Below are 21710 nucleotides of genomic sequence, written 5' to 3'. Positions count from 1 at the left end.
AGCTAGGGGCTAAGTCATGTAGTACCCCAATGATGCCCAACTTACAGCTCACAAAAGATGGAGAATTGCTAAAAGATCCTAAAAGATATAGGAGGTTATTAGGAAAACTTAATTACCTTACAGCAACTCGACCCAACATAGCCTATTCAGTAAGTATTGTGAGTCAGTACATGTCATGCCCTACAGTTGATCATTGGGCTGCATTGGAACAGATTCTATGTTATTTGAAGGCTACTCCCCGGCGTGGTTTATTATATAAGGATATGGTCATACTAATATTGAATGTTTCTCAAACGCCGATTGGGCAGGATCTAAAGAAGATAAAAGATCAACCTCGGGGTATTGTGTTTTTGTTGGTGGTAATTTGATTTATTGGAAGAGTAAGAAGAAAAATGTGGTGTCACGTTCAAGTGCAGAATCAAAATATAGAGCAATGACACAATCTGTGTGTGAATTGATTTGAATATATGAACTTCTTGTTGAGTTGGGATTTGAAATCACTACACCGACAAAGTTGTGGTGTGATAATTAAGCAGCACTTCATATTGCGTCTAATCCAGTATTTCATGAAAGGACTAAACATATTGAAGTTGATTGCCATTTTGTACGTAAGAAAATTCAACAAGGGTTGGTATCTACAGGATATGTGAAGACTGGAGAACAATTAGGAGATATCTTGACGAAAGCATTGGATGGAAGATGTATAGATTACCTATGTAACAAGTTGGGCATGATTAACATATATGCTTCAACTTGAGGGGGAGTGTTATAATTCTATAGTTAGGGTTTTCCATTCTTGTAAATATTTTGTGTTATTTTCCTTTTCTATGCTTTGTACACTTGTATATATTCATATCTTTGGTGAATGAATAGAGTATTCTGATTCTTTCTCAAACCTAAAAGTTTTACAAAAGGTGGCTACACGAAGATAACGAAGCTTTGAAAATTTTGCCTTCTTCAACATGATTGATAATATTTTCAAATTTACCTTTATTGATCATATCTGCAACAGTTTTCAAGAAGGGAAGATGCACAGTCTTCCTTATCTAAAAGTGTCTTCAATTTGGTACAAGATGGTAGAACAAGGCATATCAAAGTCAAGATTTTATTTATTGACAAAAGTAGAGAAAGAAAGAAAAAGAAGGAAAAATCATTGAATAACTCGTCGACATTCTCACAAAAACTACACATAGACAGTTTGTGTTTCCACACCAAAAGTTGGGTGTGACCAAGAAAAACCTCAAGGAGGAGCGTTGAATTATGAATTTTTTCTTTTTCACCTTTCGTTTCAAATGCATGAAGTTATTTACTTTATTGTTTGATTTATTTTTCAGTTTTTGATTTTAAGTTATTAAGTTTATGCTTTTAATATGCCTTTAATTTGTAAGTTATTAAATTTATCATTTGTTTCTATAAAAGGGTGATTTCTCATGTAAAATATTTTGTGTATCACAATTTTGTGTACCACATTTTGTGTATCACAATTTTGTGTAACACATGTTGAATATCACAATTTTGTGTACCACATTTTGAGTATCACATTTTTTGTATCACAATTTTAGTATCATATTTGTTATCACATTTCTTTTGTGTATCACCAATTTTTTCCTATTTGTTTGAATTTCACTCTCATTTTCATTTTTCTTCTCTTTGTTTAACAAACATTGAGATATTGATTTGCTTCTGCAAATATTTATTCTTTCCAACAATTTCATTTTTCTCAATAGTGGTATCAGGGCTAATTTTATTTTTTCAATAGTGGTATCAAAGCTAATTTTATCTTTGCAACAGTGGTATCAGAGCTACTTTGATTTTTTCAACCATGAGGAAGGAATAACTTACATTCCTTGAGCAAACCCACATCCACAACCACCATTTATAATCAAAACCTTTCCTCTCTGAGACTTTATCCAAAAAATTCCAATCCACATGGTCGTATGCTTTTTCGAAGTCGATTTTGAAGAGAACTCCTTCCTTCTTTTTGGCTCTAAAGTCCTCAATCGTCTCGTTAGCTATTGGGGCTTGATCTAAGATTTGTCTCCTAGCCACAAAAGCCCCTTGCGAATTAAAGATAGTCAACTGAATTAGCTAAAATTTTAACAAGAATTTTGTACACGCTTGGGATTGGACCAATCGGTCTAAAATCCTGAACCCTAGTCACGTTCTCCTTCTTCAGGACCAGACAAACAAACGTTTCCAACATGGACTTGTTTAGAATGCCTCTTTCGAAATTCCTAAAAGACTTCAATTGAGTCCTCTTTAATCAAATCCAGTTTTCTTGATAAAAGGCCAAAGAGAACCCGTCCGACCCAGGGGATTTAGAACTGTCACTCCCAAAAACAGCAAGCTTAATCTCCTCCACCGTAAAGAGCTAGCATAGGCCAACCCTTTCTCCCTCAGAAATAAGATTCCACTCGATCCTTTGGACAAAAGGTTTTGAAGAAACTTCCGGCCTGTAAAGATTAGAAAAGAAAGAGATGACTGCTTCCTCAATCTTCTCTCATCCCTAATAGGGGTGTTCAAAAAATCCGATAACCCGACCAACCCGGACTACCCAATCTAAACCTTAAAGGTTGGGTTGGGTTAGATTTTTTTTTGGGTTGGGTTGGGTTGAAAAATTTTTAAAAATGCATTTCTAGGTCAAGTCTTGGGTTACTCAATTTCTTGATCGGGTCAACCCAACCCGATCTGACCCGGATATATATAATATTTTTTTAAAAGCGTCAGTGCATCTTCACGCCTCATGGCCACCCACACCCACCCTAAATCGCATTCGCAGTCGCACTCAACGTGTCCATCATCTTCACGCCTCACAAGTAGCAAAACGTCAATGCATCTTCCATCTTCAACTCGTCTGGCTTTCGTCCGTCCGTCCTCAACTCGTCTCACTTTTCATCTATCCTCCGTCCGTTCATTAGATTTTCCTTCCATCCTCAACTCGTCTCACTCATCGGAATCAGCCTCCTTACAGCTTTCGTCCTCCGTCAATCTCGTCTCACTCGATCTCTTCTTCAATGGAAAAGGAAGGAAAAAAAATTCTTAAAAAAAAAAAAAGAAAAGAAAAAACCCGGTGACTCAACCCAACCCAACTTGGAAATATTGGGTTGGTCTGGGTTGGGTTGACCTTTCGAAAGTCAACCTCTCGATCTCTCCTTCATTTAAAACCATCCTGAATTTTCGGGTTGGACCATAAAATGCCTCCAACCCGGCTCATATACACCCCTGATCCCTAATAGTTTCTCTCGTCTCATTAACCAAAGGCCCAATCCTATTTCTGCTCTTCCGACCACTAGCCACTTTGTGGAAGAGATAGGTATTGCAATCACTATCCTTTGCCCAAGCCACCTTAACTTTTGGCCTTCAGCTGCAAGTTTCCTTCCGGACCACCTTCGCGAAAAGAACATTAAGGGAATCTCTTTCGGCCTTCATGGCTTCATCCAGAAGACCCTTCATCTCTTTCTCGTCTAGACCCTTTATCTTAGCCAAAATCTCCTGCTTTTGAGCCCTCACATCACCAAAGACCTCCCTATTCCATGATCTAAGCTTCCCTTGCACGTCCTTTAACTTGCCCATAAAGCAAAACCCTTCCCATCTCCCTTGCACAGGAGCATTCCACCAACTTGGAAACTTGGATTAAAAAGAAGGGTACTGGAGCCACATATTCTCAAAACAAAAGGAACTAGGCTCCCACCTTAGACAACTCGACGTGAGGTTAATAGGCCAATGATCCAACGTAACTCTTGGACCCAACATCTGCCAGAACTCCCCAAATACTTTAATCCAACCTAAAGATAGCAAAAACCTATCTATCCTGCTTCTTACTCTAATTGGCCCAAGTGAACTTACCATTCAACAGGGGAGGATCTACCCAATTTCCTTCGTCAATAAAATTGTTGAACCTCTTCATAGATCTATTTCTCCTCCTCTGAGGGGCCCTCTCAGCATGAGAGTGAGTCATATTGAAATCTCCCACTAAGCACCAATTCGAACCACAAAGGCCAAAGAGGTCGCCCAACTCGTTCAAAAACGGTCTCTTCCTCTAATTCTAGGAGGCCCGTACACTCCCATCACTCAAACACACTCACCATTCTCCCAACTGAACGAGATCGATAGCGAGAAGACCCCCATAATCACTTCCAAGGCACCAGTATTGTATTCTTTGTAGGAAAGTGGTTGAGGGCCTGAACTAGCTTCTTTGGTCGTGACAGTACACTAGATCATTATGGCGTGGGTGTTTTTGAGGCATTTTTCCTAGAGGAGTTTCTTTCCCTTTCCCCCAGTGGGCTAAGGGTAGCAGGCTTTGGTTTGCTTTGTGCTATTTTGTTGGGGTTTGGGGAAAAAGCAACAATAGAACTCTTAGTTACTGCTTGGAATAAAATCTTTGAATAAATGTTTGAATAAATGTCTATCGTTTGGCATAAAATCTTTTGCAGGTTGAGTTACTGCTTGGAAAATCATACTCAGATTGGGGACATGTTGGTGATGCTATATCTGTTTATGATCAACTTATCTCCAGCCACCCTGATGACTTCCGTGGTTACTTAGCTAAGGTCTCTCTCTCTCTCTCTCTCTCTCACACACACACGCACACACTGATGCACACACAAGTGAAGATAAAATACCTCAAGTCTTATTCAATTCTCCAAATGATACAAAGCAGCCCTTTATATAGGGTGCCAGCCGGTTACAATACACTAAAGATGACTGGTCTAGGAGGTAACCGGTTATACAATCAAACTTAAAGGAAAATACAATTAAACTTAAATAACTAACAAGAGATTATGTTTCTACATCAAATCCTTTCCCCTAGGAAGAATAACACGTCCTCGTGTTAAGTAACGGAAATATGTCAGGTACATTGAAGGTTGGACTTATCCGAAGGTCAGGAGGAAGATCCAACTTGTAAGCATTGTCACCATATTTTTCCAAAATGTGAAAAAGGTCCCATCTTTTTGTTTGTTAATTTGTTATGTGAGCTGGCTGGTAATTTGGATTTCTTCAAATGAATCATGACTAAGTCTCCAATAGCAAAGGATTTTGGTTTTCGATGAGCATCAGCAGCTTCTTTATACTTGGCGTTGGCTTTCTCCAAATGAGCTCGAACTTCATCATGTATGTCCTTAATCCGTTGAACCATAAAGTTTGCTTCTCTGCTAAGATCAACATTAGAAGGTAAGAGAGATCAAAAGTGATTCTAGGTAATCTAGTGTATACAATTTTGAAAGGAGACTTTCCTGTTGATCGATTGGCCATATGGTTGAATGCAAATTCTGCTTGAGCTAAAGCAATGTCCCATTGTTTGGGTTTATCTCCACTAAGACAGCGGATTAGATTACCAAGAGTACAGTTTTTTACTTCAGTTTGTCCATTTGTTTTTGGATGATTAGTTGTGCTATAGAGTAACTCTGTACCAAATCTTTTCCATAAGGATTTCCAAAAGAAACTCATAAATTTGACATCCATATTGGAAACTATGGTTTTAGGAATTCCATTAAGACGAACAATTTCTTTGAAGAATAAATTAGCTATATTTAAAGCATCGGCAGTTTTTTTACATGCAAGGAAGTGTGCCATTTTACTAAAGTGATCTACAACTATCAAAACTGAATCATCACCACGTCGAGTTTTAGGGAGACCGAGTATGAAATCCATGGAGAGGTCTTGCCAAATAGTGTGTGGTATAGGTAAAGGTGTATATAAACCTGTGTTTTGGCTAGAACCTTTAGAAGTTTGGCAAATATAACATCTTTTAACAAAGTTAGTTACATCTAGTTACATCTTTTTGTAATTGTGGCCAATAGAAACGGGAATTGATCAAAGTGATTGTTTTATCCCCACAAAAGTGCCCAATAAGACCATTAGCATGAGCCTCCCTTATAATAGATTCTCTAAGGGATATGTGTGGTATGCAAATAGTGTCTCCCTTAAATAGATACCCCTCTACATTGTGGAAGTCTTTCAATGGGATGTGGTTAGCACAATTATTTCAAAATTTTCCAAAATCAAGGTCGGTACAGTATAAATCACAAATATAGTCCAAAGCTATAATTTCACCATTGAGAAGAGAGAGAAAAATACCTTTGTGGCTTAAGGCGTCGGCTACTTTATTATCATTACCTTTAGTATGCTTAATGACGAAATCAAACCTTCGAAGAAATTGCAACCAACGAGCATGCATCCTGCTGATGTATTTTTGAGATTGTAGAAACTTAAAAGAGAAAAATGGTCAGTGAGAAGAACAAATTCTTTTCCTAGTAAATAATGTTCCCAAAGTCTTAAGGACCCTAACTAAAGCATATAATTCTAGTTCGTATGTGGACCATTTCATTAAAAAATTCAATGGGGTGTTTGTTTTGCGATAAGACAGCTCCGATGCCAAAGCCAGAGGCATCAATGTTGACTTCAAATGGTTTTTGGAAGTCCGGTAAGGCTAGAACTGGACTAGAAGCAGGAAGTGTTTTAAGTGTATGAAAGCTGTCAATTTGATCATTGCCCCATTGGAAATTGTTCTTTTTAAGACAATCAATAAGAGGTGTGGCAATGGAACTAAAATTTCTAATGAACTTTCTATAAAAAGAAGCAAGACCTGGGAAATATTGGACTTCCATAACTGCGGTTGGCTGCTGCCAATTACTGATTGCCTCAATTTTCTTAGGGTCTACTGCTATTCCTTCCTTGCTAATTAAAAATCTTAGGAAATGAATTTGAGAACTGAGAATACAACATTTTTTTAGATTGATGATTAATTTGTTATCATGCAATACATTAAAAATTGAATGTCTTGAAAAGTTGGGGGAAAAATAAAAAACACCAAAGTTACGTGGAAAACCCTAGACCAGGGAGAAAAAACCACGATAAGAGTTTTTATTTTTAATTCAGATACACAGTACACAATACAAGAACATGTATAAATAACCAAACAATGAGAAACCCTAGACTGATAAAAGACAAAAACGCCCTTAGGGCTAAAATATAATTTCAACACTCCCCCTCAAGTTGGGGCGTAGATGTCAATGAGACCCAACTTGCTAACATAGGTGTCAAAAGTTTGTCTGGGTAACCCTTTGGTGAGAACATCCGCAACTTGTTAGCTGGACGGAACATAAAGAATGCAAATGCTACCATTATCCAGTTTTTCTTTGATGAAGTGTCGGTCAATCTCAACGTGTTTGGTTCTGTCATGTTGAACCAGATTGTGTGCAATATTAATAGCAGCCTTGTTATCGCAGTAAAGTCTCATCGGGTCATGACTTTCTTGATGTAGATCTACCAAAACCTTCTTCAACCAAATCTCTTCGCATATACCCAAGCTCATAGCCCTATATTTGGCTTCGGCACTGCTTCTAGCCACGACGCCTTGCTTCTTACTTCTCCAGGTAACTAAGTTTCCCCACACAAATGTACAGTATCCTGAGGTAGATTTCCTATCTGTAACAGAACCGGCCTAGTCAGAATCTGTGTAGGCCTTGATACACCTTTCATCATGCTTTCTGAAAACCAAGTCCTTTCCAGGAGAAGACTTCAGATACCTCAGGATCCGTGTGACTGCCTCTATGTGTCTTTCACACGGAGCCTGCATGAACTGACTGACCAAGCTAACTGCGTATGATATATCAGGTCTGGTATGTGACAGATATATCAGTTTCCCCACAAGTCGTTGATATCTTTCTTTATTTACAGGAATATCATTTGCTGACTCTATCAGATTGAGGTTGGCTTCTACGGGTGTATCTGCAGGTTTACACCCTGTCATTCCAGTTTCTTTCAACAAATCGAGTGTGTATTTCCTCTGAGACACTGAGATCCCTTCTACTGATCTTGCTACCTCCATTCCTAGAAAATATCGCAAGGTACCGAGATCTTTTATCTCAAACTCATCTGTCATTCGTTGTTTCAACCTGTTAATTTCTGCTGAATCATCTCCTGATAGTATAATATCATCAACATAGACAATCAATACTGCTATTTTTCCTGGTGCTGACTTTTTAGTGAACAAGGTGTGATCTGAATGCCCTTGAACAAACCCCTGAGATTTAACAAAGGTGGTGAATCGATCGAACCAAGCTCTAGGGGACTGCTTCAGTCTATACAAGGATTTTTTCAATTTGCACACCTGATTGCCAAACTGGGCTTCAAAACCTGAAGGTGGGTTCATATAAACCTCTTCTCCCAGTTCACCATTCAGGAACGCATTTTTCACATCCAACTGATGAAGAGGTCAGTCTTGATTAACAGCCACAAAAAGGAGGACACAAATAGTGTTAAGTTTTGCCACAGGTGAGAAGGTTTTTGAGTAATCCACTCCATACGTCTGAGTGAATCCTTTTGTAACCAATCTGGCCTTATATCTGTCGAGAGTTCCATCTGACTTGTATTTGACAGTAAACACCCACTTGCACCCTACGGTTTTGTGCCCTCTCAGAAGACTAACCAGATTTCATGTTTTATTAGTCTCAAGGGCTCGCATCTCCTCCATAATTGCACCTCGCCATTCAGGGATTTTTGTCCGGAATTATCACATTATCCAGGCTGGTGGTGAAAGCTCTAAATCTCGTAGACAGGTTACTATAAGACAAAAATCTTGTCATAGAGTGTTTGGTGCACAACCTAGTACCTTTTCGCAGAGCTATCAGCAAATCCAAGGTAGCATCAACCTCAATCTCATTGGTCTTGTCAACCTATTGATATGTACCCAACTGTTGTTCATTTTCAGTCCCCTGAGCACCACTGGGCGCTTCATTATTGCCATCATCCCTGACTGCACTGTCATCATCTCTAATTTCACCTGAGTCCCCTATATCACCTTCAACATACTCATTGTCATTATGACTAGGGGTACCTTGACCCTGAGCCGGTTCCGGTTCTGACTCTTGAACACCTTCCGGCGGAGCAATAGGGGAAACAATTTCGGGAACCATTTCCTTTCGGAGATGCTTTCGATAGTAGGTTATCCAAGGCACTTGTTTTGTAGGAATGATAGGTTCATTTGTTTCTGTTTCAGGAATAGGTTCGGGAAACAAGTCTAAGGGAACAGAGTAGGTGAAAGTGTTAGCCTCTTCACTCAAAGTCTCCCCCTGAAAAGGACTAACGAGAAAGAATGGCTTGTCCTCCAGAAATGTGACATCCATGGTGACAAAATACTTTCAAGAGGAAGGCTGAAAGCATTTGTAGCCCCATTGATGGAGCGGATAACCAACAAAGACGCATTTTTGGGCCCTAGGAGCAAATTTACTTTGAGGACCATGATTATGGACGAACACGGTGCACCCAAAAACTCTAAGAGGAACATCAGGGAAAAGGCGAGTGGACGAGATGGATTCTTTAAAATGTTCTAAGGGGGTTTGGAATTTGAGCACACGGGAGGGCATTCGATTTATGAGATGAGCTGCAGTAAGAACAGCATCTCCCCATAGATACGAGGGTAAGGATGCAGGTATCATGAGGGATCGGGCTACTTCAATGAGGTGGCAATTTCTCCGTTCGGCCACCCCATTCTGCTGAGGTGTATAGGCACAGGAATTTTGGTGGACAATTCCTTTCGAGTTTAAGAACTCACGAAGGGTCTGATTAACAAATTCACGCCTATTGTCACTTCGAAGAACGGCGATTTTGGTATTGAACTGGGTTTCGACGGTAATGTAAAACTGTTGAAAGACCGTTGTCACTTCAGACTTGTCTGTAAGAAGAAACACCCATGTAAGACGAGTGTGATCATCGATGAAGGTAACGAACCACCGTTTACCTGATACCGTTGTGACATTCGAAGGGCCCCAAACGTCACTATGTATCAGGTGGAAGGGCTGGGAAGGTTTGTAAGGTTGTGAGGTAAAAGACGCCCTAGGCTGCTTAGCACGGATACAAACATCACACGACAAAGATGACATATTCACATTACGAAATAAATGGGGAAATAGATATTTCATATAATGAAAATTTGGATGTCCAAGACGAAAATGCCATAATAAGAAATCAGTTTCAGAAATAGTAAGAGAAGACCGTAAACAAGTGCTAGATAAACTTCTAAACGAAGCATCGTCGGAAAGAAAATAAATGGGGATAAGTGGCCTTTTCCTGCAACGGGGGCAAATGACCCATCTGCAATTCTTATTCTCTCATTTCCAGCACTTGGATAATAGGAGAGGAATTGGTCAGATGATCCAGTTAGATGGTCCGTTGCTCCAGAATCAAGAATCCAGGATTCATCTCCCTCAGCAAAGAAACTAAAGGAATGGGGAGTACCTGACTGTGCAATACTGCCGATTCCGACTGTACCTGGATCCACCTGGCTCGTCCCTGGAGGGGCACCATCAACAGCTTCACTAACGAAGGCGCGACCGGACTTAGATTTGTCGTTCGGAGGACGCCGCTTGCTATTTGGAGGTCGGCCATGTAATTTCCAACATTGATCTTTCGTATGCCATGGTTTCTTGCAATGCTCACAAATTGGAGGGTTCTTTCCATTCTGTTTGTCATTTTCTGAACCCGATGACTTGACTCCAAATGCAACAGAGTCCAGGGTATTAGGCATTGTACCATTCATAGCGCTAGTTCGATCTTCTTCCAATCTGACCTCAGAGCAAACTTCCATCAGGGACAGCATTGGTCTTTGTCCCAAAATTCGGCTTCGAACACCATCAAACTTCGAGTTTAAGCCAGCCAGAAAATCATAGACATGGTGAGCCTCCTCAATCTTCGAATACTGAACCCCGTCAACTGGGCAATTCCAAACTATTTCCCGACATAGATCCATCTCCTGCCACAACAGTGATAATTTATTGAAATAGGATGTTACGTCGAGTGTCCCTTGCTTGCACTCATGCACCTGTTTTCTCAAGGTATAAAAGCGTGAAGCATTCTGCCTCTTCGAGTAAAGTTTCTGGACAGCTTCCCAGATATCCCAAGCAGAAGCTGAGTAAAGAAGAGGCTTACCGATCTGAGGCTCCATACTATTTATTAAAATTGAGCGAAGGAGAGAATCCTCCCCCTTCCATATTCGTTCCTGAGGATCCCCGGGGTTTGGTCTGGGTATTTCCCCTATTAGATACCCGAACTTGTGCCGCCCCTCGAGAACCATCCTCACAGATTGTGACCAAGAAAAATAATTTTGTCCATTAAGTTTTTCGCCAATGGAAATTCCTGCAGAATTGCCTACAGACCCAGACATAATGTTTGTGAAAGGCAAAATAGGGTAAGTAGTTACCGGAGTTTCTGAACATAACGCAACCCCCGGGTATGTATCTGGTAGAAAATCTGTTGAAGGATTGGCCAAAGATCTAACAGCTGCTCCACGTGCAGAAATTTGGTGTTGAAGGTTTGCCAGTTGCTGTTGAACACTAACAGTCCCACCATGAATCGTTGTAGGTTGTTTCTGCCCATAAACCCCTGAAGATATCGTTTCTGTCGGTGTGGGAAAACCAACAGGAGGAGCTGGCTGACCAGAGGAAAAATAGTGGGAGACAAGAAGTTGCTGTAAAGGGTTCGATTGGACCGGGTTCGGCTGGATTGGGTTCGGTTAGACCGGGTGGTTCAAATGACGTTGTGGGTTCTAGTAGACCGATATATCGGGCACATTCAGAGGGCTTGGAAGATTCGAATATGGAAAACTCGATGATGAAGGAAGACTCGAAGATGGAAGATTCGATGGGTAGACAGAACTAGGTAATGTCGGAAGGGAGAACGACTGACCTGAAACCCTTCCGTCGGCGGGATCTGGAGCAGAATCAGCGGCTGTAAAACCCGGCGGCTGGAAAACATAGGAAGTCGACAATGGACGCTCGTATCTGGGCTGGGCTGACGGCGGATGGTCGAGTCTCGACGGCAGCGGCGGCAGTGTGGTTGAAGTCGTCGTCGGCAGTGGCGGGGATCCTCCGACGGCAGTAACGGCTGGATCGATTAGGGCTGGTTGAATCTGAATCGGTCCAAGTAATGACCGTAGGTATTGATCGACAGTAACCCTAATTTCAGCACTGTTAGAGTTTTCTCTTGGAGTTCCATCCTCTACTAGAGTCGATGACTGAATCTCTTCTATTCCAGTACGTTCTCATCACCAATCTCTGATACCATCTTGAAAAGTTAGGGGAAAAAGAAAAAACACCAGAGTTACGTGGAAAACCCTAGACCAGGGAGAAAAAACCACGATAAGAGTTTTTATTTTTAATTCAGATACACAGTACACAATACAAGAACATGTATAAATAACCAAACAATGAGAAACCCTAGACTAATAAAAGACAAAAACACCGGGCTAAAATATAATTTCAACAGAATTTAAATGTAATAAATGATCATCATAGCAACTATAAATAAGAATATCATCAAAATAAACAACTACAAATCTTTTTATAAATGGTTGTAAGAGTTGATTCATTAATCTCATAAATGTACTTGGTGCATTAGATAGTCTGAACAGCATAACAAGCCACTCAAATAAACCATCATTAGTTTTAAAGGCTATTTTCCACTCATCTCCTAGTTTAATTTGGATTTGGTGATATCCACTCTTTAGATCTACTTTCGAAAATAGGGAAGCTCCTCTTAATTGATCTAGAACGTCACTAAGCCAAGGTATAGGGAATCAATATTTTATTGTGATCTTATTAACGGCCCTACTATCAACACATAATCTCCAAGACCAATCGTTTTTAGGAGCGAACAAGGCTGGGACTACACAAGGACTCAAACTAGGTTGAATAAGACCTTTATTTAGTAACTCTTGAATGTGTTCGTGTAAATGGTGTATTCTTTAGGGCTTATTCTATAGTGGGGAAAATTAGGTAAAGTACTACCAGGAATGAGATCTATTTGGTGTTGAATGTTGCATAAAGGTGGCAATGAAGAAGGCTCCTCGGTTAAAATAGGAAACTTGTCCATTAAAGATTGCACTTCCAAAGGTATAGGGGCAGGTGATTCTTTAAAGACATCTTGTTTTTAAAGGCAACCAGGGGTCTTTTTATTTTCAAGAAATCAGCTTTGGTAGTTAATGTAAAAAGTTGTGACTGATGCTTTGTAGGTTTCTTATCTTCCCCTTTTTCCAAAGGTAGGAGGACAATTTTCTTATCTAGCCACATGAACTCATAGGTGTTGCTTCTTCCCTTATGGATTGTTTGATTATCGTACTGCCATGGTCTTCCTAAAAGTATATGGCAAACGTCCATGTTTATAACGTCACAAACTACTTGGTCCTTATATTAATTTCCTATAGATAAAGGGACAGAGCATAGTTCATAGGCTGAAGCTTCTCCATCTTTTTTAATCCAGCTTATCTTATATGGATTCGAATGAGCTTCAGTTTTGAGGTTGAGGGCATTTACAAGTTTTTTAGACACAACAGTTTCACAGTGACCACTATCTATTATTACTTGGCATACCTTACCATTTACCATGCATCGAGTCTGGAAAAGGGTATTTCTTTATGGATGACTTTCCTTTTTAGGTGTGAGGAGGATCTTTTGAATGATACAAGAAAACTGGTCCCCATCATCTACTTGTAAAAATTTGGCATCTTCATCCGACTCTTGGTGTTCTTGGGTCGAATCTTCCTCTTCTTGAATGGTTAGAGTTCTTTGTGGGCACTTGTTTGAAAGATGTCCTTGCAGTCCACACCGAAAGCATTTACCTAAAGTAGGATAGTTATAGGGGTTAGAATTTTTTCTAAGAGTAGTACCATAATTACCTTTGCTTGTGGATGCTCCCTTCTTGGATTGGTCTTCCTTTCGGGCCATGGAATTTCTGTCATGAGGAGTAGAAGATTTGTTGGGTTCAAGATTGGGTTTCTTTTAGGCATTCTATTGCTTACCCCATGGGAAACGATTGGAGTTCTTGACTGAAGTTGCTTCTTTCTTCTTTTTCAATCTTGGTAGCTAAAGCAATGGCATCTGCAAGATAGGCTAAAGGATGTAGATTAACGATTTTCTTGATGTCTTCTCGAAGTTCAGACACAAATCTTGCAATTTGTTATTGCTCAGTTTCAGGCAAGTTATTTCTTGCACCAAGGCGATAAAATTCCTCGGTATAATCAGCAATGGAGCATTCCCTTTGACAACATTGTTGGTATTTACTATAAAGTACTTGCTGATAATTCATGGGAAGGAACTGCTTTTTCATTAAATGTTACATTTTAGGCCAACTTCGAATGGGAGATATGCCATAGTACCTCCAATTGTTCTCAATTTGCTCCCACCATGCGGAAGCACCACTTTGAAGCTTGTATGCAACCAATCGAACCTTCTTTTTCTCGGCAATGTTAGTATAAGCAAAGAAGTTTTCTACGTTCTTGACCCAATCGAGGAACCTTTCAATGTCCATACGACCATTAAAAGGTGGTAGATCCATCTTGATCTTGTAATCGGGTGTTCTTGGAATTCTTGGTCTCCCACCTGCGTTCTTGAAAATCTTTGATGCATTTCTTGCACTAGTACTTCATCATCTTCCGAGGAGCCAGAATCATCTCCCATAAAACTGGGTAAAGAAAGGTCATTAGACCTCATCAACCTAAGTTCTTGAGAGCTATCTTGAAGATGGGCTCTACCTTCGGTGGGAATTCTTGGAGCCGAGTGGGTGGAAGTGAAGGAAATAATCTGAAGTGTAAGGTTCTCTATGGCTTTGGCGATGGTAGTGAGTTGTTTATTGATGTCCACGACTGCTAGTTCAACATCATTCAAGTGGCCTTAGAGAGTGGATGAAAGCTTCCATAATCATGATGATTGAAGGGAAAAAGGATCCGAATTTGACAAAAGTCGGCCTAGATTGGGGCTCTGATACCACTTGATGCACACACAACACACAAGTGAAGAAAAAATACCTCAAGTCTTATTCAATTCCCCAAATGATACAAAGCAGCCCTTTATATAGGGTGCCAGCCAGTTACTATACACTAGAGATGACCGGTTTAGTAGGTAACCGGTTATAAAACAAACTTAAAGGAAAATACAGTTAGACTTTAAAATAACTAACAAAAGATTATGTTTCTACATCACACACACTCACAAGTAACAGGCAAACTGGCAAACATACGATTTCATGAGAAAAGGAGAATTTCATTTTTTTCTTTTTTTTAAATACTAAATTCCTGTTAAGTATAAAGTAACTGACATTATGATCTTACTGCTTCATTGCTTGCTAAAATTATTATTGTGGGCTTGTTAAAAAAAATTCCAATGCTTCTGTCTTCTTAGGAACAATGTACTACTACAATGCTGCTTAATCTGTTTCGTTAACGTGGTATATTTTAAGAGGGGAGATCAGGGTTGAGATGGGTCATGTTTGCACGTAGAAAATGGGATGTAGAATCAATTTTGGCTTTAAGAGTATAGAACACATTGATGCCGTATGACAATGAATCATTAGAATACAATTACTTGTTTCTAATGATCTCATTTCCATCCCCGTGTACCTTTGTTGGTTGATGTTATGTGTTTAGGCATTTAATATTTGAAGGTGAACGCACCATATGGTTTGTATATAAACCCTCTTTTTTTAAAATGTCATCTTCAAGTTCACTTGCTTGATAATGGTGGCATGTCTTGTATTATGAATTTACAACAAAGAGGTTTATTAGCTTTCTTTAATGAATGCTTCAACAGGGAATTATTCTGAAGGAAAATGGTAGGTCTGGAGATGCTGAGCGGATGTTCATCCAAGTGAGTATAAGAGTATCTATGTGGTGATTTTTTTTTACCACACATGATAATATTCATCCGATACCAAATTCTTGCATAGCTAAAGTGACATTATATGCACAGTTCTAATTGTCAGTCATAGGTGCTATTTTACATAGTACATGTAATACTTAACAAGTATATAAACATCTTATTGAAAAAAACAAAACAAGTATTTGAGCATGGCTTCTCATTTTAGGCTTACTAGGTTCTTGATGTTGGTTAATAAGTGGTATATGTACTAATGAGTTCTAGATCCTGAACCAAGGGGTCTAATCAAGTAGGATGCTACTGTTCTATCTTCTTGCAAAACGAGAAGTGAATAGTTTCTCCCATTTGGCTCTTGTATAAGAAACGAGTGAAAGAGTTTCCTACATGTAAGCTTTGAAACCCCAACCCAATCAGGGTCAATTGATATTTCTCTTAAGATGTTACATGGTGTATACACAGTTGATGAATGCTAAAAAAACATTATTTTTTCTCTTATTATTCTTATGAGGAAAGAGTTTCTTAAATAGAAGAAATACCCAATTACAAATAAAAAAAGAATAAAATACAGCAAATATAATACAATAAGTACAATATAAAATTTCACAATAAAGGAAATAATCAACACTCCCCCTCAAGCTGGTTTGAAGATATCACTCATAGCTAGCTTGTCAATCAACTTGTTGAATTGCCACTTTGGAAGACCTTTGGTTAACACATTTGCGGATTGTGGACAATGGAAATTGCTGACTTGTTATCATAATAGATGTGTATGGACATTGTCTGAGAGAAATTCAATTCTTCTAATAGTCTTCTTATCCATATGTCCTCACAAATACCATGGGCTAATGCCCTAAATTCTGCTTCAGCACTACTTCTTGCAACCACACATTGTTTTTTACTTCGCCAAGTAACCAGAATTCCTCCAACAAAAGAGCAATACCTCGAAGTAGATCTTCTATCAGTCGTGCTTCCTGCCCAATTAGCATCAGTGTAAACCTCAATGTTTAGGTGGTCATGCTTCGTGAATAATATACCTTTTCCTGGAGTACCTTTCAAATATCTCAAAATTCTATAAACTGCTTCAAAGTGAACTGACCAGGGAGCATGCATGAACTGACTTACTACACCAACTGCGAAAGCAATGTCAGAACGTGTGTGTGAGAGGTATATGAGTCTCCCTACAAGCCTCTGGTACTTTTCCTTTTCTTTTACTTCTTTTTCAGTTGTAGCAACCAATTTTAAATTTTGCTCAATAGGAGTTTCTACTATCTTGCAACCAAGTAAACCTGTCTCATTCAGTAGGTCAAGAATATACTTCCTCTGGTTTACAAGAATGCCATTTTTAGATCTGGCAAACTCCATTCCTAGGAAATACTTTAAGGTTCCCAGGTCCTTGATTTGAAAATCATTAGCAAGGTTTTTCTTCAAGATATTCAGTCCTCTCTCATCATTACCTGTAAGAATGATATCATCAACATACACCATCAAAACAACCAACTTACCACTTCCAGTATGTTTATAGAACATAATATGATCAGCTTAACTTTGACTAAATCCATAGTTTGTGGCTGCCTTTCCAAACCGTTCAAACCATGCTCTAGGAGATTGTTTAAGCCCATATAATGATTTCTTTAACTTGCACACTTTGTTAATCCCAAGATCCACCTCAAAACCAGGTGGTAAGTCCATAAAAACCTCTTCTTCAAGATCCCCATTGAGAAAGGCATTCTTCACATCAAGTTGATAAACAGGCCAATCAAAATTAACTACCACAAACAATAAGATTCTAATAGAATTAATTTTAGTTACTGGAGCAAATGTTTCTTGATAATCAATGTCATAGGTCTGAGTGAACCCCTTGGCAACTAATTTGGCCTTGTACCTTTCAATACTACCATCAACTTTATATTTTACAGTGAACACCCATTTGCATCCCATCGTTTTTTTATCTTTTGGTAGTTCGACTATGTCCCATGTGCAATTTTGTTTCATTGCATTGAACTCTTCCATCACTGCTAATTTTCAATTCAAATCATTTAGGGCTTCCTGTATATTCCTTGGAACAAATAGCTTGGTTATTTGGATGTGAAGGCTTTATGACAATCGGACAATCTATGATAAGGAAAATAGTTTTCAATGGATATTTGGTGCATTTACGAGTACCTTTCCTATGGGCAATTAGAATATCAAGATCAAAGACATCAGGTAAAGGATTAGAAGGAGATAAGAACTAGGAGAAATAGGAGTAAAGTGTTTAATACCTGGATCTTCAGGATCATTCATCGAAGTATTTGATTGGTCCTGTGATAAGTCAATTGTCCGATCTCGGACTCTTTGAATCAAGTTTCTTCTAGTATAAACCTAAAGCTCAGAATTTCTACTTGTTGAGTCATTTTATAGTGTTTCTCCCCTGAAGAAGAACTCTCCATACTTGGTATCAAAGGACTAGTGCTCATAATTGCAGGACCACTAATGTTTGGGAGAGATAAAGTATCCCAAAAATTATCTTCAAGGTTAGATATCTCCATCTAAAGAAAATTTGGGCAAAAAAATAATGATTTTCCAAAAAAAGACACATCCATACTCTCAAAATACTTGTGGCTCAAAGGATCAAAACATCTGTAAGCTTTCTTATGAGAAACATAGCCTACAAAAATGCATTTAGTGGCTCGAGGATCAAGCTTAGTTCGAGAAAAAGGAGAAGTGTGGACATAAGTAGTACACCCAAACAATTTAATCGGTAAATCAGAAGACAACCGATTATTAGGGAAAAAAACTCATTGATGTGATTAAGATGAGTTTTAAAATTCAAAACCTTAGACGACATTCGATTGATCAGATATGCAGCTGTAAGAACAGCATCACCCCACAAATATTTTGGAACATTCATAGAGAACATAAAGGCACGAGCAACTTCAAGTAAGTGTCTATTCTTTCGCTCAGCAATGTCATTCTGTTGAGGCGTGTCACGACACGTAGCTTGATGAAAAATGCCCTTTTCTTGCAAAAAAAAAAATGGTTAATTGTTCATTGAAATATTCAGTGCCGTTATCAGAGTGAAAAATTCGAATTTTTGTTTGAAATTGAGTCTCTATCATATTGTAAAATCGAACAAAAACCTCTTTTATCTCTGACTTTTTTGGTAACAAATAAAACCAAGTTAAACGAGTGTGGTCATCTATAAAGGTAACAAACCAACGCTTACCACTATGAGTTAAGACTTTAGACGGACCCCAAACATCAGTATGAAATAAGGAAAAAGGTGATGAAGCCTTGTACGGTTTAGGCAAATAGGTGAATTGATGATGTTTGGCAAAAATGCAACTTTCACGTTGAAAAACTGAACAATCAAATCCTTTAAATAAATCGGGAAACAAATACTTTAAATAAAAGAAATTTGGATGCTCTAATCTACGATGTCAAAGCATGATAGTTTCTTTAACAGAAGGAAAACAAACACTACTCAAGCCTTGAACTTTTTTATGATTGACATAAACTTCATCAAAGTAATAGAGTCCATCAATCATCCTAGCACGTCCAATCGTCCTCCCCGATTCCTGATCCTGAAAGATACAAGGAATTTCACAAAAGATAACACGACAATTAGCATTCTTAGAGAGTTTACTAACAGACAACAAGTTACAAGCTAATTTTGGAACATGAAGGACAGAACGTAATATAAGTTTTGTAGTCAAAGGAATAGTTCCTTTTCCTGCAATAGAGGTGAAGTTGTCATCGGCAATGCGAATTTTTTCATTGCAATACACAGGAGAATATGATTCAAATAAATAAGAGGAATTGGCCATATGATCAAAAGCTCCATAGTTTATAATCCATGGAGATGAATTACCACATGAGAATGTCTTAGGATACCTATTTAAGTCAAGGAAACGTATGAATTATTAGATGACGAATTGGTAGGGTTTGATGAATTTGCTCTTGCAACATGGGCAACATGGTAGTAATTAATAATGGGAAATAGTAAATCTACCAAACCAAGTAAGTCGAAAACCAAACCAAAATTATTGAACCAACAATGAGTAGTGAACTGAACCAGTGAACAACCCCAAATAGTGAACCAAACCAAGTAATGAGCTGAACCAGCTAAGACCAAGCTGAAAAAAAAAAAAATCAGACCAGACCGGTTGAAACAAAACTGAACCAGTTTACACTGATTTTATATGGCCTCTACGAACACAAAACAACAAAACTCCACGATGCAAACTCATGAAGAGGAACATTGAACAAAGAAGAGGGGGGTTACCCGATTCCGTTGAGATTAAGAGGATTCCACCGATGGTTCCATTGGAACAATCACCATTCACCGGATCAATAAAGGTGCACAAACTCTTCTGAGGTGCGCAAGCTCTTCATAAGGTGGGGTTGAAGCTACAACACTTAAAAACAAAATCCAAAAGACAGGGACAATGTGATGGTGTCGTGCAACTATGGCTTGCCTCGTTGGTTTGTACTTGTTCAAGCTAGATCAGAATCCCCAACTTGAGAAGACGACCTGCGATCGGAAGTAAGGTGTGCTATTTAAGACAGCAGGTAGGGTTTTGACAATGATAGGCTAGGATTCTGGCTATGGCGGTAGGTTTTTAGGATTTGAGACATAACTTTGATTTTCCAGCTTTGATACCATGCTAAAAAAACATTATGTTTTCTCTTATTAATCTTAGGAGGAAAGGGTTTTTTAAATAGAAGAAATACCCAATTACTAATAAGAAAAAAATAAAATAATTACAAATAAGGAAAGAATAAAATACAGCAAATATAATACAATAAGTACAATATAAAATTTCACAATAAAGGAAATAATCAACAATGAATATGTCAACTTGTATAATATTCAAAGAAAAAATACAATTTTAATCCTTGAAGTTTGAAGTTTGGTGTCTATTTGATCTAAAGGAGAGGAGAGATGAAGAAAGGAAGTAGAGGGGACGAGACTCAAGAGAGAATGTCTAATCAGAACAAGAAAATACTAAATCGATATACTTTGATAAATCAACACATATAGTCAGTCTACTAACGGTTCTAGAAGCTCAGGAATCATTTAGAGTTATTTTTCAAATCTCAAAGACAAAAGTCCATTTTAAAATCTCAAACACCAACCCCGACCTCAGAGGCTAAAACTGTATTTTCTCCTAATGTTTATGTCAAATTTTCTATTTCTTTTGGTGAAAGAAACAATTCATTAACATGAAATCAAGAGAGAATCCCAAACATTACAAGGTATTACGGAAAGGAGCGCCAATTAATGACTAAAAAAGATAAATTAAAATGAGTGAAAATGTGCTTTGTTTTACCCAAAAAAGTGGTAGACAAAACCAGTTCCATAAAACGATTAAAAGAGGAAAAAGAATCACTATAGGCCATTAATCATCAAACTAGGCTTTTTTTTTTCTTTTGGTAGTTTACTAGGTTTATTTTTCTTTGCCCTCCCACACAATTTGTGATTTTGATAATTTGGACAGCTGCCATTAATTAAAGATTACATTAAAACAAGATGTTTGAATTTCGAAATGTAAGACGCAGGGTCAATTATAAATTTTGAAGGGAATAATATAATAACAGGTTAATAATGGCTATGTGCAGGCCCGATTCTTTGCTCCGGAGAATGCCAAGATGCTTGTAGACCGGTATTCTAGATGACCTTAGCATCGCCTACATTCCATTTATGAAAATCTGAAGCACAACTGGAGAAGATAAAAGGGTGCGTTGTGATCATGTACAAATAGAAATTCGATAACAATATATTGAATAGAAAAGCCAGTTGTATTTCATGTTGTTATTATTATCATTATTTGGTTATACACAGTGCTCATCTCTAAATGGAAGCAAAAAACAATTCTCCAGTGAGCGGGTTGCTTGGGCCATTTCCTTCCGCTAAAATGGTCTTATGGTTGCGTCAATCACATAAAAATTTACCCATTCAGCCCCAACATGCTCAAAAAGGTTTTGTTGGTTAATGCATGTATGGCGGAGTGTACACGTGATAAAATTCCTGCTACGTGTCTTAAGGTTACTTGATGTACAGCAGGTGTATTTGCTTTGCTG

At 38.4% G+C, this 21710-nt stretch overlaps 1 protein-coding gene across 1 annotated transcript in view; it reads left to right on the top strand.

Moving 5' to 3' along the window:
- Positions 1-21508, top strand: part of LOC120072738 (Tetratricopeptide repeat (TPR)-like superfamily protein) — a 61644-nt gene extending 40136 nt beyond the window's left edge. The window contains exons 10-12 of the mRNA XM_090314300.1: positions 4434-4550; positions 15582-15638; positions 21249-21508. Coding sequence (XP_090170426.1) covers positions 4434-4550; positions 15582-15638; positions 21249-21305 — 231 coding nt within the window. The 3' untranslated portion in view covers positions 21306-21508. The remainder of the gene's footprint in view (positions 1-4433; positions 4551-15581; positions 15639-21248) is intronic.
- Positions 21509-21710: the final 202 nt, after the last annotated feature.

The sequence above is a fragment of the Benincasa hispida genome, chromosome 1 (assembly GCF_027475165.1).
Source record: "Benincasa hispida cultivar pf3 chromosome 1, pf3_genome.v1.1, whole genome shotgun sequence".
NCBI classification, from domain to species: domain Eukaryota; kingdom Viridiplantae; phylum Streptophyta; class Magnoliopsida; order Cucurbitales; family Cucurbitaceae; genus Benincasa; species Benincasa hispida.
Note: the sequence above shows the minus strand (reverse complement) of the source record. Positions and strands in the feature narration are given on the sequence as shown.